Below are 18644 nucleotides of genomic sequence, written 5' to 3' on the forward strand. Positions count from 1 at the left end.
TCAGGCAAACCTGTATGTTCATGCTGTGTGAGGTCCCCACCCCGCCATCTCAAACGGCGGATCTGATGGTAAACCTGGTGGCCACTAGATCTATAGTGGAGGCAAACAAATTGGTTCAGGGTTTAACTAGCGGATGATCTCTCATCACAAAGTGAGTCGAGTTCGAGCCTACTAGCAATGAGATCTAGCTCCACCTCGTAGGGGAAGTGTACTTAACCTATCTAGCGATCCTAAGACCCACCTTCCAACAAGGGAGAAATCCCGAGTGCCTTTTTCCCCTGTTTCAGAGGCACGTACACTTGAGCCTTCGCCGCTCTAGGGGCAATGAGTATTACTAGTGTCGATTTAAACACTATGGGGATAGAGAGTTCCCGACCAATCGGGACCACCCTTCTCATAGGCATTGGCAACCTGAGTCAAGCCCCCACTTTTCACCCCCACACTCACACTTCCTTGTGTGTCCTAATTACTACCACAAGGTTGTTCAACATATAAATTCCTTGATTAGATTTCGATTCACAAGGTTCGTTAAAACACCCCTTCAATCAGTATTGCAAAGCAACACCAAGACAGTAACTCTAGTAAAAATTATACTCAAACTTATTCATTTAAATTCCAATGTTCTGGAGGTACAACATTCCCCCTCCAGTGAGAGTTTACTCCTCCCGTTGTCGCCTAGCTACCCATACAACTAGGTATGTCCACTGCATAGAACGCACAACATGGATATTCCCACCTCATAGAAAGCAAGACGTGGGTTCCCACCGCTTAACCAACAAACGTGGGTATCCACCGCTTAACCAGCAGGTGTGGATTCAAGAGCCCTTAACCAAGAACTCTGCCCCCTGTGATCAGGAGGGGGTTCGGACTAGTATCAACATTGGAAATAGAAATGAACATGCCGAGCTAAATTTTCCCTAGCAGACATTCTTTCCTATTTCAAACAGTATATCCATCAACCATTCTTTCCTACTTAGAATTTAATATACAATTGAATTCAAATGCCGAGGTTTCCGTCGGATTTCTCCAAAATGTTTAGGGATATGTTCTTTCCTAGCTAAACATGTGCAATGTTAAATTAAAAGACTTGAATAAAATTGTGACCTACCTCTTTCATTTCTTCATCAATCGCTCCTGAGATGGCTGGTGCTTGCTCGTCCATGGGAGCTTTTCCTTTTCCATTCAGATTGCTCATTCCCGTTGTGATGTGTTTTTACGGAATGATGCAAGCCACCCCAAAGACTTTGGAAAGGTTTTTCTAATGATTTTGGGTCCCCTTATATGTAAATAAATCATGCTTGTACAAAGTGTACAAAGGCGGTGTGTGCCAGCTGTCTCTACGCATGCGGGCCAGTTGTGCAGGGTGCATAGTTTTGCTGTTTTTGTACATAGACGTGTTGAGACTTGAAAGAGTCACTTAGTACTTGAAAAATATGAACAAAACTGAGTTTTTATCAGCTTGAGGTCGTGAGTGAGTGGGGGATATGATAGAGGACGATCTAGCAGCAAGAAGCCCTCATTGCCGTGAGGGATAGAGGCGTTTGGGAGTAGAGCAGCCTGTCTTGCTAGTCGAGGGCCCGATGTGGTGAGTTGAGAGTATGTCTCTCCTCAATGGGCTGATGAAAGTGGGTGCTTAGCTCTGCATATTGACCTCTCTTCATCTTGTTTTGAGGTATGGTGGCTATGGTGTGTGCAGCTCCTTATGGTGCAGCTAGTCGAGGGTAAACTATGTGCTGCAATGCCTTGCTTGTACATATATCAAAGGGCAAGGTTTCCCCCAAGTTTTCCATCACCTTTCTTGATTTTTTTTTCTGAAATTTGTGGATTTTCAAATTAAGCTTGATTTGAGTGGGTTTTGGTCAAGCTATGTGTATATATGGGAGCGCCTATGGAAGCCCTACTAGCACATGGAAGGGCGTTTGAAAAGAAGTGAAGCTCTTTGAGTTATGGTCAAAAGTGCAGAGATTTCCATGGTTTTTTTCTCACTTTTTTCCTTGATTTTATTGCTTCCTTGGTGTCTTTGAGTGCAATGGAGTGTAGTGGGAGTTGTAGCGGTGTAGAGGGAAGCTAGTCGGAGCTAGTCGAGGCTAGTCGAGGTTGAGTGTGTGTGAAATTGAGAAAATTAGTGAGAGAAGATCAGACCATATTATCTCAAGAGAGCTATACCCTTCATACTCTTTTCTTGGTGTTGGTTTGAGGTGTTGTAGAGGCCAGCCCCCCAATCCTTCACATAAACTGGTGCCCCCATTCAGGAGAAGAGAATCCTTCTAACAGGGTTTTGATTTACAGATTGGCATCCATTTTAAGATCAACTCATGGCCTATGGCGGGAGATGGGTATGAAGTCTTCAAGGGTGGGAAAGGAGAAGATGTGGACAAGTTCATCCGAAGGATCAAATTGATTGCATTGAAGAGCAATAGGGACGATGGTGCATTCAAGGTACGTTTGGTGAGTTTTCTACTTGAAGGTGAAGCACGTGAATGGTATGAAGATAGGCTTGAAGGTGGTGTAAAGGGAGATTGGAATCTTATGTCTCATGCCTTGAGAGAAGAGTTTGAGAAGGAGGATGATCCTGAGTATTTGTGGAGAGAGCTAAGCAAGCTGCAACAAGGAGAACATGAAGACATCAATGTGCACATAAACAGGTTTGAAGCTTGTTGGAGAAAGATCATAAAGGGACTTGAAGAGAATCAAATGCCCCCTGATTTCTTGAAGAAAGATAGGTTTGTGGTTGTCTTACATCAAAGCATTAGAGACGAGGTGGAGATCAAGGACCCAGGGACCTACAATGAGGCAGTAAAGGTTGCTAGAGAGCAATGGAGAAAGAAGGTGAGAAGGCATGAAATGGAAAATAGGTGAAGAGAAGCAAATGTACATCAAAGGGATGGTTATGTATCAACAAATAATGTGGTCGAGCTTTTGCCTTTGGATATGAATGTTGAAAGGGAAATCCATGTAGAAGCTCCAAGAGTGAACAATAGAGGACAGGAATCCTTTCACCAAAACATTCAAAGATTGATAGAGCAAATAGGAAACCTCAACCTTGCTATGCAAGCTATCCAACAACAAGTAAGAAGACCTCAAGGAGAACGGCCTCAAAGGAATAGAGGTGATAATGTGATGTGTTACAATTGTGGGAAGAGAGGGCATATATCGCCCAATTGCAATCAACCAAGGAGAGATCCAGAAGGTATATATCCTATCATACAAAGACAAATAGGTAATGAAGGAAATGTAAATGGAAATGTGAAACCTCTCCAAGGTCAAGAACTTGCACAACAACAGGGACAAAATCAAGCTCAAGCACCTCCGCAATTTAACGTAGGAATTTTGGAGGCAGTTGAGGAGGGAGATGAAGATGATGAGGTTGATGTCTTTGAAAATAAGAGAACAAGGGCACAAAAATCAGGGAGTGAAGGCCTTTTCAAAGAGAAAAGAGCAAGGAAAAAGCCAAGGAGAGATGTAGATAAAGGCAAGGCACCTATGGAAGAGGCTGAAAGTAGTAAGTAGGCAAAGGTAAGGGCAAGAAGAAGGAAGATAGGCATGGATGATTTTCAGCTTGGGAAGGGTCAATCAACATACAATCTCTTAGAAGACTTGAAGAACAAGAGGGCCGACATATCATATGGGAAACTCTTGCATTTGATCTCAAGTATGAGAAGGCACTGGCATAAACTAGCTGGTGTTAGAAGGGTGAAGGTAAAGACACGCAATGCACATGTAGTGCAGCTTCATAAAGTTACTGATATTTTTCCTGTGGTTGATGCTTGGATACATGGAAGGAGGGTGAATAAGGCGTACACGGATGGTGGAGCCCAAGTGTGCGTTATGACAGAGGAAACAATGCAGCAATTGGGATTGCAGCTCACAGGCAAATCCTTGTTCAGTGTGAAGATGGCAAATAGTAGTAGAGTGAAATGCTTGGGAGTTATTCATGACTTGGAGCTTAATGTTTTGGGTCAAAGGGCTGTCATGGACATTCATGTGATGCCTGCAAAGCTTGGGGCATATCCGGTTATATTGGGTAGACCTTGGTTGATTGCAATGAGGTCACGACACGACTGGTACATGGGATGTATTGACCTCTTTGTGGACAGGCCTAAAGAGAAGAGGATTAGATATGATATGAAAACATGTAAGGTGATGGAAATTGATGATGAACCATCTATGCATCAAGATTTATCGCCATCCAATTATGACATGTGTGACAGTTCTTCTAGTGCATCCTCTACATGTACTGACGATGAGGTTTATGATCAAAGTCTTCTTGATCTTGATGTAGATCTTTGTGGGATACATGTATATGATGAAAATTGTGATAAAGGGGATGCTATGAGATCAGAAAATGACCATGGGGATGATCATGAGCCGAATGTACTGAGGGCGAGCTTTTTAAAATGGGGCCTCTAAACCCAAATCAATGGGCCTACCCTCACAAAATGTTCGTAAAGAGGTAGGTACGCACACTACTTGGGGCACCACCTTCTTTTGGGAGTGGAGAAGGAAACCAATCAAAATAACACTTGCACTCACCCACTCAAGCAACACACTTTGAAAACCCCCTTACTCTATATACACTTTGGACACTTGAACACCATCAAGGATTATGCAACCCAATGCCGTGCATCAAAATGAAATATGCAATTTGTGGAATAGCATTCACCTTCTCCCCATAAGAATACCCATAGTACATCCAAACTCTTCCTCTCTCAAGAACTCATCAAAAAATCATGCACACAAGACTTGCCTCTCAAACACACAAGCGAATCACTTACATCAAACTAACACACTTTGCATAGAGAGCTCATCTCCATCTATGCAATGCCGTGACACAAATAAAATCACCATGAGAGGTAGCCACATGCATATGTAATGAAGCAAAAGAGAGTTGGAGTGAGAAATTTCTTTAGACCAATTGAATAAGTGTGGAGAAACAAACCAATGGTAAATTGAGAATAGAACACTTACTTGATTTCTCGCACACCTTTTAAGGGGAGGACAGACGCTGGCTAACCATCACCAATTACGACACTTGAAAGTTTTGAAGATGATTTCATGATCATTAACATAACCATGAGAGAGATCATGATGTATTTACAAGTTATTGAGGTGCTACAAATGATTTATTGGGTTGATGGAGTAAGAGATTGTAGAATGGAAAGAGTGGAGAATAGAGTTGCACTTCCTCCAAAGAGGAGGGTTAGGAGGGAGGATGTGAAAGAGGGAGGGTTGGGGTTTTCTCTACTATTGATCAAGAAACAACATGAAGTTGAAAATATAGGTGTGTGTCCTTGAGTCTCTCCAAGGGGGGCTATTTATAGTTGTGTAGGAGTGGGATTATGCTACACTTAATTAGAGTAAGTGATTAGACCTAATTAAGTGTCCTTTGACCACTCATTGAATATTGGACATAAAAGGGACTATTTATTCACCAAAAATATCATTTTAGACCGTGAAGGCTCCATAGGGGTGCATAATGTAGGTGGGCCCCACCATGAGGCCCTACGGGTGGCTCCTGCGGGGTATCTCAACTTGTCTGTCTTGGCATTTAGAAAGCATCTTTAGGTTGGTCCCATCACATGCAAGCGACCTTGAATACTCATTGCTCTTCTAGAAGATGAGTAGGGGAAAAATAAGATCTCACCCTCTTGATTTACTTGATTTACAGTTCCCTTTTGCTGCGAATCTGACAGATTTACACTATTTTGACCATAACTTTTTACCTGTAGCTCGGAATGACATGCTTCAAAAGGCAAAATTGACCTTCTCAACATGTTTGATATGAATTTGGACTATTCTTCACACCCATGCACCAAGGAATTCGGTTTGGAAGGTCCACACTAGGCTAGGGAACCTTTTGCTTCCAAGTCTTCTTGTATGGGCCCTTTGCTTGTATGCATCCAAGGGGAATCATGCTTTTTCAAAAGGCTATGATGCTTGAACAAATAGAGGAGGGCCCAATATTATTTGCTTGTGAAAGGAATATACAATTGGAGTATTTTTGAAAGGAGAGAAACTATATGTATATTCTTAAGAGATATTGGGCCACCTATGTAGGGGGCATAGAAGACTTGTAGAGAGGGACCATAATCTTTGGTAAAGACAAGTGGAGAGTTGATTTCCATGGGAATTTATCTATATGGGGTGGAAGATGGATATATTATTTTTCTACTGCTAATTCACAAGAGGTAAGAATGTTTGGGGGTATATAGTTGGTTATTGTATGCTTATTCTATTTAAAAAGAAAAAAAGAAAAGGGTGGTAATATAAATATATGACTAAGGTGACATTTTTGGGAAGAGTATAATGTATGTGTCGCCACAAAGGTTAAACGAAGAGGGGGAATTTACTCTAGATAACTTAATAGTGTAGAAAAATATATACACATATGAGGAAGAGGACGTTGAGTAGGCTGACAAATGTTGCAAAAAGATGGTTACCATTTTATGCCACTCATATTAGCCCTCCCCCAAGATTAGAGATATTCATATCTTTAGGGGGACGGTGTTGCTTCTTTTTCTTGTTTTTTTTCTCTTTTTTTTGTCATTTTTCCTTTTCCACTTTTTTTTTTTCAATAGGAGGAGTGTCATGCACTCTTTTACTCCATTAGACCTGCTTTTCATTACCTCAATCCCATAAATCGGAGATGGGAGGGTTGCCTTGGGTATGTTCAGATTCCAAGGCTGGTTCTTCTTTGCACATCAAAGCTTTAAAAATAGGTGGAACATTTGCCAAGCCAAAGGGAGCCATGTCAATTTGGAGCTTAGACGATGTAGGCAGATGACTGCCTATCAACGGATTGATACGTTGAAAGTAGGGCTTTAATCTCCATCCATTGACTCTGGTCTTGTGGAGTTTTCCTGATAAATCTGCTAATCTGTAACTACCATTCCCAAACTTTGTTTTTATCATGAAAGGTCCCTCCCATCTTTGCAAAAAATTTTTGTCAAGTCGAGTATCAAGTCGATTATCATAGCGAAGAACCAACATACCTTCCTTCAATCCTTTCCCCTTGAGCTTCTTGTTGATTTTATCCCTTTGGCTTGTCGCTTTGGTGATGTAGTGATCAATGGACTCTTCTCTATCTAGCTCAAGTCGTTGGAGATCTAAGATCCTTTCATGTAGAACCTCTTTTGGTTTTTTTGCCACTCTTGCAAGAACGCGCAAGCTTGAGAGCTCTACCTCAATGGGGAGAAGTGCTTCCTATCCATAAACTAGATGAAAAGGGGTGAATTGGGTAGATACCTTGAAAGATGTCCTATAAGCCCAAAGAGCAGCCATCGAATGGCGATCCCAATCATTAGGTCGGTCCACAACCTGCTTAGTAATGATCTTACATATCATTCCATTCACTTTTTCCACCAATCCATTGCATTGAGGATAGTAGGGTGTGGAATGCAGGTGTTTCACTTTTGACCTCCTCAAGAGATCATTCAGAAGGTCAGCCCTAAAACCCGGGCCTCGATCTGATAAGATTTCTAGGGGTGTTCCAAACCTACTACAAATATGATCAAAAATAAACTTTGATACCTCTTCAACTGTGATTCGGGTTGTGTTTGTTGCTTCTGCCCATCGTGTCATGTAGTCAACACCCATGATGATGAAAACCTTCCCTGTAGAAGTACGAGGTAGGGGACCTATTGCATCCACACCCCACTTTTCAAAAGGGCCATAAGATATTATTGGGACTCGAGGCTCATATGTTAGTCGTCTATCCCCAGCAATTTGGCATGGCTTACATGCCTTACACCAATATTGGACATCACGATGTAAGCTCGGCCAAATAAACCCTGCTTGTAAAATCTTCCTACTTGTAATATCTTGAGAAAAGTGACCACCACAGACATCATCATGACATGAAAGAAGAATTTTCTCGATCTCTTGCACACCTGGTACTCTCCTCAAGACCAAATCTTTCCCTTTGTGATATAAATCATCCCCGATCAACTGGTAAGGTGTGGCCTTCTTAACTAGTCTATGTCTTTGCACCTTGTCTAAGTGTTTGGGACACTCACCTGCTTGTAGAAAGAAGATAATGTCTTTTAGCTCCTCTTGACCTTGATATTTGGGTTCATATAGTTTCACACCTCCTACCGCCATTTGAAGCTTTTCATTTGCGAGTAAGTCTGCTTCCTTGTTATGAGTTCTCACAATGTGTTGTACCTGTGTTTCTTTAAAACCCTTCATCAAAGCTCTTACACTACTAAGCCACTCAAACAATGTACGATTCTTGCACCTCCAAGTCCCTTGGATTTGCCTGACCACTAGCAAAGAATCACCTTTTATAATAAGTCTTTGTATGCCTAATTCTTTGCATTCTTCTAACCCAAGGGTTAGAGCAGCATACTCAGCCTCATTGTTAGAGTGAACACTGGGTAGAGTGATACCTTTTTTAACCATTACCTCCTTTTGTGGGTTCAAAATGATGATTCCCCCTGCTGCTTTGTCTTGTTAGCGTTGATAAGCTCCATCAAAGCATAAAGTATGGGCATTATCAATCTCCTTTACTTCGAACTGTTTTGAGCCTTCCTCTCTTTGTAGTCGTGATCCTTCCCTTTGTCTCACTTTGTAGGTGAGAATGTCTGCAAGTCCTACTCTTGTGCTATCTTCTACAAGGAAAGTGTATTCAAATTCTTGGAGTTCAAGCACCCACTTTTCTATTCTAGATGAGAGGCTCATGTGTTGTACTACATATGGTAGATTGTGCTCTAAGGTGAGAAAAAAAAATGGCACAGGGAGAAGATATGATCGAAACTTCCTTACCGCAAACAAGATTGCAAAGACCACTTTCTCCATTTCAGTGTATCCCTTCTCGGCCGGAGTCATCACCTTGCTTGCAAAATAGATCCGCCTCATGTATGATGTTTTAGGATCTTTTTGCATCAAAACAACACCAATTGCTTCGAAACCTACACTTGGAGTGACATAGTAGGTCTCCTTTGGATCTGGTGGCATTAGGATTGGGAGAGAGCTAAGAATGCCCTTCACTTCCTCAAAACATTTTGCATGTTCCCTCCCCCATTCAAATGTAGATTGGCTTGCCAACCTATGCAAAGGGGCGATGGCTTCTACTAGGAGATGGATGAAGCGAGACATGTACCTCACTTTGTGGTTGAAGGTCATTAGCTCCTTAGTTGTTGTTGGTGGAGATAATGACAAAAGGGCCTCTACTTTAGAGGGATCCTCTTGAATTCCTTGTGAAGAAACCACATGGCCTAGCAAAACCACCTGAGATTCACCGATATGACACTTCTCTGGGTTGAGTTGTCCCCCAAATTGATGGAGCCTCTTAAGCCCCTCTTCAACCTTTTGGCAATGAAGTGATCTACAACTATAAATACAGAAATCATCCATAAAGACTCTTATAGATTTTCCAAAGAATGGCTGAAATACAAATATTGTGAATCTCATGAAGGTGCTAGGAGCATTGGTGAGCCCAAAAGGCATTACTTTGAATGCAAAACATCCCCAAGGTGTGATGAAGGTGGTTTTTGGTTGGTCCTCTTCTGCTATTCTAATTTGAAAATATCCTGAATACCCATCACACACAGTGTAGCATTCGTGACCTGCTACTTCATTCAAAATTTCATCTTGGAAAGGGAGAGGGAAGTGGTCCCTCTTTGTCGCAGCGTTGAGGGGTTTGTAATCCACGCAGACCCTCCACTTACCATTCTTCTTGGGAGTGACTACAATAGGTGATACCCATTTGGAGTTGGATACTGGATAGATGAAGCCAGCCTTCAAGAGTCGATTCACTTCTTGTAGGAGAGCCTTTTGTTGCACAGATCCTAGTCGCCTTAACTTTTGAGCCACGGGTTTGGTCCCTTGTTTCAATTCAATTCGATGCTCTATTACATCTACACCTCTTATTTGTGAGTAGTCAGTGATAAACAAATTGGGATACCTCCTTAACATATTGATGTAGGACCTCTTCTCCTCACAAGTAAGATCTTTTGCAAGCATCTTCTCAAATCCTTCTTCAAGGTGGTGGCATCTTTCATCCCCTCGTGTGTGATTGTCTGTTGGCTTTTCTTCTACTAGAACATCTTGAGTGTTGGCGTTGAATACAATTCCCATTACCTCCAAAGAAGACTCCTCTTCACTGGTTGATGCACTGGTTGATGCTTCCTCATCACTTGAGTAAGGACTCTCCTCCTCGCTCTCTTCATCTGCCGTGGTTTCATAGTTGATATCTAGTTGCTTTCCTTCTCGCCAATCATACACCACCGGTTGACCCTTCTTAAGAATCAAACAACCACTTCCCCATTTTTGATCTGCATTCACAACAATGAGCCAAGGCCTCCCTAGGATGATGGGATAGCCCTCCCCCTTAGCTGGCATGACATACATATCCACTCGTGCATCTATGTTACATACAGAGACTTTTACATTTTCAATGATCCCCAAACACTTCACACTTGAGTTGTTGGCTAGCCTAGCTTGACAATTAGAGGACTTTGTAATTTCAAGCCCTAACCTGTTCATTGATTTTTCCGTGATCACACACATTTGAGCTCCACCATCAACATATACATTAGACTCCTTTTTACCCCTTATGTAAGCATCCACAATGGGTTCCACATCTTTTTGTAGCTTTGAGGCCACAACCTTAATGGAAAGATTTCCTTTCTTTTTTGGAATTCTTGTACTTACCAACTTTGGCCATTGACTTCTTACTTTGGCTGATAGGTGTAGAAGTTGAGGCCATGAAATGTTTGGCTTTTGGGTTTGTAAATCCTCCAGGATGTTGTAGGGCTCTAGCTCCTTTCCCAATGGGAAGTCGTTGATACCAATTTCCCTCCGCCTTGATCTTTTCTTCCTGCTACTTTCAGCTTCTTCCATCTTTGACTTCTTCTTCTTGTCCCTTCTGGCTGAATTTGTTCCTTCACTTCTCATGTATTCATCCTTATCATGTGCTCTTGTGCGTTTTTCTGCCGGCATAACATCAAAGTTTAGAGTATGCTCATCTATTACCTCTTCTAGCTTGATGATGTTGACTCCTCTGTCTTCCTCCTCATGTGGGACGGGAGGTACATTTGCTGGTGGTGGTGGTCGACGAAGGATTTGTGGGCCTTGAGCTAGTTCTTGCTGCACAGTGAGAGGAGGCGGTCTGGGGGGATATATGTCTCCCGGAAGCCGCCTTGGATGTGGGCAATTGTACATGCCATGGCCCATTTCATTGCAATTCCAACATCGCAACTCTTGAGCTTGTCTTCGTTGATTGCGATTCCCTTCTCTTGGTTGTCGTTGTTGAGGTAGACCTTGTACTAGATTCAGAGTGAGGTTTTCAAGCTGTTGAGTTAGCCTTTGTAAAACCTCTTGTTGAGAGTTATCTCCTATTTGTGAAGATTGTGCAAGAGGGGCCCTAATTGGTGCTTCCATGGTTTGTGAAGACTCCCTCTCACTCACTTCATTCAAACCCCTTGCTCTATGTGCTTGGAAGTGTAGTTTTCTAAACTTGATGATGGCTACCTCACGTGCTTCTTCGAAGGTGGATGGGAATTTTAGCTCTACTTTAGCCTTTAAAAGTGGATACAAGCCAACCATGAATCTCTCTTTTTTTAGAAAGTTAGGTGCACCACCATGATTTTCTAATGTAGCCTCCCACCTACCCCATAGATTGACAAAGGTTGCTTCATAAGAGGGATAGTCTTCAAGTGATACCTGCTTATGTCCAATAAGACATTTCCATAGTCCTTCAGAAGTATCACCTTGCCCGAACTTGGAGAGGAAGCTTGCTCGCAGTCTCTCCCAATTGGACTTGATTTGGGGTTGCAAGGTCTCATACCATGCTTTAGCTTCTGCTTTTAGAACCAACGGGAAGGCTCGTAGCTTTACTTCCTCTTCATCTCTCCCGGATATGAGATGTGCCATCTCCAAGTTGTCAAGAAACTCTTGCGCATCTTCCCCTCTTCTTGCATAGAACGTGGGAAAAGAACTTGACATTTTGTTTAGACTTTTTGAAATCTCTTTTTTTAAAAGAAACTTTTCTCTTACGGGCCGCACAAGATTATTGACACTTTAAATCTGATTACATTAAAATGAAGATGTACACATCCATTGTTAATTCGTACTTTATCATAGGTAGAATAAATGGATTAATTGAAGCATTGATTTCATTGAGGCGAGTGGATCCAAATATCCTCCTTATGATAGATTGAAACCTAAACTTAGTTGCAATGATTATATGAATGGATTGCCGAGCAATAGGCCTAAAAGGTTCATTGTTTTGATCGTGATTCATGTGCTACTCCTCGTTGTTGGTTTGAAGACCTCGTTCCTTCATATGGCCCTTGAGCACCCCTTCACCACTCCTTGTTCCTGCTTTTAAAACAAAATGAAAATGTGAACATCAAAAGAAGTTTCATAATTGATGATTGGAAGTATAATTGGATTGGGTGATGCCAGTATTTCTCTAAGTCTTTCTCCACCAAACATAAAAACAATGCGTTGCTGGAAAAAGACTTTTCTATCTATGTGAACATTTACTCTAATGTGTTGTGCAAAATGAAATAGATAGATGGGAACTCCATTCTTCATCACTAAAAAATTTGAAGGTAACTTGGAAATATGTTCCTCAGTGGGGGCACCACTTTATGAGGGCGAGCTTTTTGAAATGGGGCCTCTAAACCCAAACCAATGGGCCTACCCTCACAAAATGTTCGTAAAGAGGTAGGTACGCACACTACTTGGGGCACCACCTTCTTTTGGGAGTGGAGAAGGAAACCAATCAAAATAACACTTGCACTCACCCACTCAAGCAACACACTTTGAAAACCCCCTTACTCTATATACACTTTGGACACTTGAACACCATCAACGATTATGCAACCCAATGCCGTGCATCAAAATGAAATATGCAATTTGTGGAATAGCATTCACCTTCTCCCCATAAGAATACCCATAATACATCCAAACTCTTCCTCTCTCAAGCACTCATCAAAAAATCATGCTCACAAGACTTGCCTCTCAAACACACAAGAGAATCACTTACATCAAACTAACACACTTTGCATAGAGAGCTCATCTCCATCTATGCAATGCCGTGACACAAATAAAATCACCATGAGAGGTAGCCACATGCATATGTAATGAAGCAAAAGAGAGTTGGAGTGAGAAATTTCTTTAGACCAATTGAATAAGTGTGGAGAAACAAACCAATGGTAAATTGAGAATAGAACACTTACTTGATTTCTCGCACACCTTTTAAGGGGAGGACAGACGCTGGCTAACCATCACAAATTACGACACTTGAAAGTTTTGAAGATGATTTCATGATCATTAACATAACCATGAGAGAGATCATGATGTATTTACAAGTTATTGAGGTGCTACAAATGATTTATTGGGTTGATGGAGTAAGAGATTGTAGAATGGAAAGAGTGGAGAATAGAGTTGCACTTCCTCCAAAGAGGAGGGTTAGGAGGGAGGATGTGAAAGAGGGAGGGTTGGGGTTTTCTCTACTATTGATCAAGAAACAACATGAAGTTGAAAATATAGGTGTGTGTCCTTGAGTCTCTCCAAGGGGGGCTATTTATAGTTGTGTAGGAGTGGGATTATGCTACACTTAATTAGAGTAAGTGATTAGACCTAATTAAGTGTCCTTTGACCACTCATTGAATATTGGACATAAAAGGGACTATTTATTCACCAAAAATATCATTTTAGACCGTGAAGGCTCCATAGGGGTGCATAATGTAGGTGGGCCCCACCATGAGGCCCTACGGGTTGCTCCTGCGGGGTATCTCAACTTGTCTGTCTTGGCATTTAGAAAGCATCTTTAGGTTGGTCCCATCACATGCAAGCGACCTTGAATACTCATTGCTCTTCTAGAAGATGAGTAGGGGAAAAATAAGATCTCACCCTCTTGATTTACTTGATTTACAGTTCCCTTTTGCTGCGAATCTGACAGATTTACACTATTTTGACCATAACTTTTTACCTGTAGCTCGGAATGACATGCTTCAAAAGGCAAAATTGACCTTCTCAACATGTTTGATATGAATTTGGACTATTCTTCACACCCATGCACCAAGGAATTCGGTTTGGAAGGTCCACACTAGGCTAGGGAACCTTTTGCTTCCAAGTCTTCTTGTATGGGCCCTTTGCTTGTATGCATCCAAGGGGAATCATGCTTTTTCAAAAGGCTATGATGCTTGAACAAATAGAGGAGGGCCCAATATTATTTGCTTGTGAAAGGAATATACAATTGGAGTATTTTTGAAAGGAGAGAAACTATATGTATATTCTTAAGAGATATTGGGCCACCTATGTAGGGGGCATAGAAGACTTGTAGAGAGGGACCATAATCTTTGGTAAAGACAAGTGGAGAGTTGATTTCCATGGGAATTTATCTATATGGGGTGGAAGATGGATATATTATTTTCCTACTACTAATTCACAAGAGGTAAGAAAGTTTGGGGGTATATAGTTGGTTATTGTATGCTTATTCTATTTAAAAAGAAAAAAAGAAAAGGGCGGTAATATAAATATATGACTAAGGTGACATTTTTGGGAAGAGTATAATGTATGTGTCGCCACAAAGGTTAAACGAAGAGGGGGAATTTACTCTAGATAACTTAATAGCGTAGAAAAATATATACACATATGAGGAAGAGGACGTTGAGTAGGCTGACAAATGTTGCAAGAAGATGGTTACCATTTTATGCCACTCAGTACCAAAAGATGAATTAATGGATATGCTTGCAGGTGACCTGACTAGTCGTGAGAGAGAAGCATATGACGCATTGTTTGATAATTATCCCAAGTTTTTTGCCAAAGATTATGCTCAAATGAGGGGAACAAAGAGTGTTGTTTACGAAATAAAGCTTAAAGAAGGTGCAAATCATGTTGCTCAAAAGCTAAGGAGATTGGGCACCATTCAACGAAAGGTGTTGGAGATAGAGGTGAGTAAGCTTTTGCAAGCTGGTTTTATCTACCTTGTGGATGATGCAGAATGGGTTTCCCCTGTGGTTATAGTCTCAAAAAAGGGAAATAAATGGAGAATATGTGTGGACTACAAGCCATTGAATGCGGCAACAAAGCGGCATCACTATCCCCTTCCCTTTCAGGATGAGATTTTGGACACTGTTGCAGGTTATGAGAGATATTCGGTATGTGATAGGTTCAGTGGGTATTTTAAAATTGGGATTGTATATGAAGATCAAAAGAAGACCAGCTTTTTGACCCCATGGGGAGTGTTTTGCTATAGGGTGATGCCCTTTGGCTTGATGAATTCTTATGCGAGCTTCCAAAGTTGGATGGACAAAGTATTGGGGCCTTACCTTGGAAGCTTTGTAAAAGTCTTTATGGATGATTTTTGTGTTTACAGTGATAGAATGATTCATGTGAAAAATCTTGATATGGTGTTTAAAAGGATTGATGATGATGGGGGTCAACTCAATCCTTTGAAATGTAAAATTGCAAGAGCTAGAGTGATACTTCTTGGCCATGAGGTAAGTGAGAATGGGATAGCTCCAGATCCTGCAAAAGTGGAATGTTTTCTTATGATGGAGAGTCCTAAAAGTACAAAGGAATTGATGAGTTTTGTACAAAAGCTAAGGTACTTGTCAAGGTCTTTTTGTATGCTTGCTGAATATGTACACCCTTTGCAAGAAGCAACACAAAAAGACCCTTTCCTTTGGATGGAGCATGAGCAAACAGCTTTTGAGGACGTCAAGGAAAAGCTATCTACATTACCTTTGATGATGCCTCCTTGTTGGGATGAAATGTTTTATTTGAGCTTGAGCGTGGGTGAGCATGCTATTGGTGCAATATTGATGCAAAAAGGAAAAAAACAATCTTATATGAGGCCAGTTTACTACATAAGCAAAGTGAAGAATGATGCACAAAAATCTTGGCATGAGATCGAGCAATTGGTTTGGACATTGGTATATGCAACAAAAAGGCTGAAATCTTATCTTATTTGTAAGCCTTTTGTGGTGTTAACATCATGTAGTTTATTGCCTCATGCACTAAGGTATCCTAGGGATAGTCCTAAATTGCAAAAGTGGATACTTAGCTTGCAACAATTTGACATGATCTTTACTAAGGAGGATAGTGTGAGAGCAAATATGGCGGATATGCTCACTTTTAAAGAGATTCATGCAAGGAGTGAGTTGAAGAAAGATTTGGAAAAGAAGATAGCACCAAGCCCAACTATGCATGCGGAGCTTCAGGATGTAGAGGGTACCTTATACTTTGACGGGGCTTTCAAAAGGAGCATTAATAAGGGCACTATTGGTTATATATTTGTGGATAAAAATGGCATTGAGTGCTGGTTTGGAAGCCAAGAAGTGTATGTAAAGAGTAATAATGAGGCTGAGTATGCAAGCCTCTATTTGGGCCTGGAAGAATGTGTCAAAAGACACGTAAGGAGGCTTTTAATCAAAGGTGATTCTATGTTGATTGTGCGGCAAGTTCAAGGTACGTGGAAGGTTAATCAAGAAGGCATGAAGGGCTGGTTTTTCAAAGTGAGGAAGTTGTTAAAGTCTTTTACTTCCTTTCAAATATGGCATGTACCACGAAATATGAATGTAAGGGCTCATGAGTTGGCGGAACAGGTGTTCACAAAGGATGTGCATGCGGTGATAATTAGAGAGCCAAGGTATCTTGGAAGGGAATCCCTCTATGAGGAAGAACATGTGTTGCAAACGGGTTTTGCAAGAAAGGGATTGGCTTCTCAACAAAGGCATGCAATCACACGAAGAGCTATGAGGTATGTCTTGATTGGAGAGCAAATGTATCACAAGGGGGCTGATGGTGTCATGAGAAGAGTTCTCTACCATGATGAAGTTTTTGATTGATTAAAAGCATGTCATGAGGAAGGATGTGGAGGCCATTTTGGAGTGGAAATTACAAGAAGGAAAGTATCGAATGCTCAACTTATGTGGCCAAGTATGAATAGGGATGTTGTGCATTGGTGTAGAAGCTGTCACGAGTGCCAAATATATCAAAAGAGAAAGCTGATGCATGAGCCTTTGAGACACATTGTAAGCTATGGACCTTTTGAGAAGTAGGGTGTGGATGTAATTGGTCCTCTTCCAGGCACTAGAAATGGGAAGCACTACATACTTAGTGCAGTGGATTATATGACAAGATGGCCAGAAGCAAAGGCTAGTAGAGGGGCTACAAGCAAAGATGTATGCAGCTTTATCTTTGATTGCATATGTTGTAGATTTGGAGTGCCGTTGGAGCTTGTAAGTGATCAAGGGAAAGAGTTTAGGAATGATCTTATCACTGAATTGGTGGAGAAATTGGAGATCAAACATAGGTATGCTACTCCTTATCATCCACAATGCAATGGGTTGGTGGAGGAATTCAATGAAGTTTTACAGAAGATATTGTTCAAGCTTGTGGAAGAACATCCAAAAGATTGGGATATGTATTTGGAGAGGGCATTGTGGGCATGTAGAGTGACTCAAAAATCATCCACGGGCTTCACTCCATTTCATTTGGTATATGGAGAAGAGTGTGTTATGCCGATTAATGTGATGATTCCTTCATTGGAGTTCATTTTGAAGCATAGTTTGGTTGAGGAGGATCATGTAAAAGAGAGACTGGCATCTATGCATAGCCTCTTGTTGGATAGAGAAAGTGCCATTAGATACTATGAAGACTTGGGAAGAAGAAGGGCTGATGTATTCAATGAAAAGATAAAGGAAAAAGGGCTATGTGAAGGCATGTTGGTTATGAGGTATAATAGTGCTTTGGACAATACCTTTCAAACAAAGTTCAAGGCAAAGTGGGAAGGTCCTTTTGTGGTGCATAAGGTGTATGATAATGGAAGCTATCAGCTCAAGGCCTTGGATGGAAAGATGCATAAGGCAAGAGTCAATGGGATCCAAATCAGGCCTTATGTGACCAGAATCATGTGATGAAGCAAGAAATGTACATGAAACACTTGAAAGTGTTCCATGCTTGTTGGTGGGGCAATATGTGACTTGTTTTTACGGAATGATGCAAGCCACCCCAAAGACTTTGGAAATGGTTTTTTAATGCTTTTCGGTCCCTTATATATAAATAAATCATGCTTGTACAAAGTGTACAAAGGCGGTGTGTGCCAGCTGTCTCTACGCATGCGGGCCAGTTGTGCGGGGTGCATAGTTTTGTTGTTTTTGTACATAGACGTGTTGAGACTTGAAAGAGTCACTTAGTACTTGAAAAATATGAACAAAATTGAGTTTTTATCAGCTTGAGGTCGTGAGTGAGTAGGGGATTTGACAGAGGAAGATCTAGCAGCAAGAAGCCCTGATTGCCGCGAGGGATAGAGGCGTTTGGGAGTAGAGCAGCCTGTCTTGCTAGTCGAGGGCCCGATGTGGTGAGTTGAGAGTGTGTCTCTCCTCAATGGGCTGATGAAAGTGGGTGCTTAGCTCTGCATATTGACCTCTCTTCATCTTGTTTTGAGGTATGGTGGCTATGGTGTGTGCAGCTCCTTGTGGTGCAGCTAGTCGAGGGTAAACTATGTGCTGCAATTCCTTGCTTGTACATATATCAAAGGGAAAGGTTTCCCCCAAGTTTTCCATCACCTTTCTTGAATTTTTTTGCTGAACTTTGTGGATTTTCAAATTAAGCTTGATTTGAGTGGGTTTTGGTCAAGCTATGTGTATATATGGGAGCGCCTATGGAAGCCCTACTAGCACATG

The 18644-nt window shown here is 41.4% G+C and overlaps 1 protein-coding gene and 1 pseudogene across 1 annotated transcript in view; both read left to right on the top strand.

Annotated features, from left to right (window-relative positions):
* Positions 1-2322: 2322 nt before the first annotated feature.
* LOC147421838 (uncharacterized) lies at positions 2323-2674 on the top strand (annotated as a pseudogene).
* Positions 2675-16037: 13363 nt separating this feature from the next.
* The window catches only part of LOC147421839 (uncharacterized), a 36163-nt gene continuing 33556 nt past the window's right edge, over positions 16038-18644 (top strand). The window contains exon 1 of the mRNA XM_086502979.1: positions 16038-16562. Coding sequence (XP_086359105.1) covers positions 16038-16562 — 525 coding nt within the window. The remainder of the gene's footprint in view (positions 16563-18644) is intronic.

This window comes from Adiantum capillus-veneris, chromosome 27 (assembly GCF_014529385.1).
Source record: "Adiantum capillus-veneris isolate H3 chromosome 27, ASM1452938v2, whole genome shotgun sequence".
NCBI lineage: Eukaryota > Viridiplantae > Streptophyta > Polypodiopsida > Polypodiales > Pteridaceae > Adiantum > Adiantum capillus-veneris.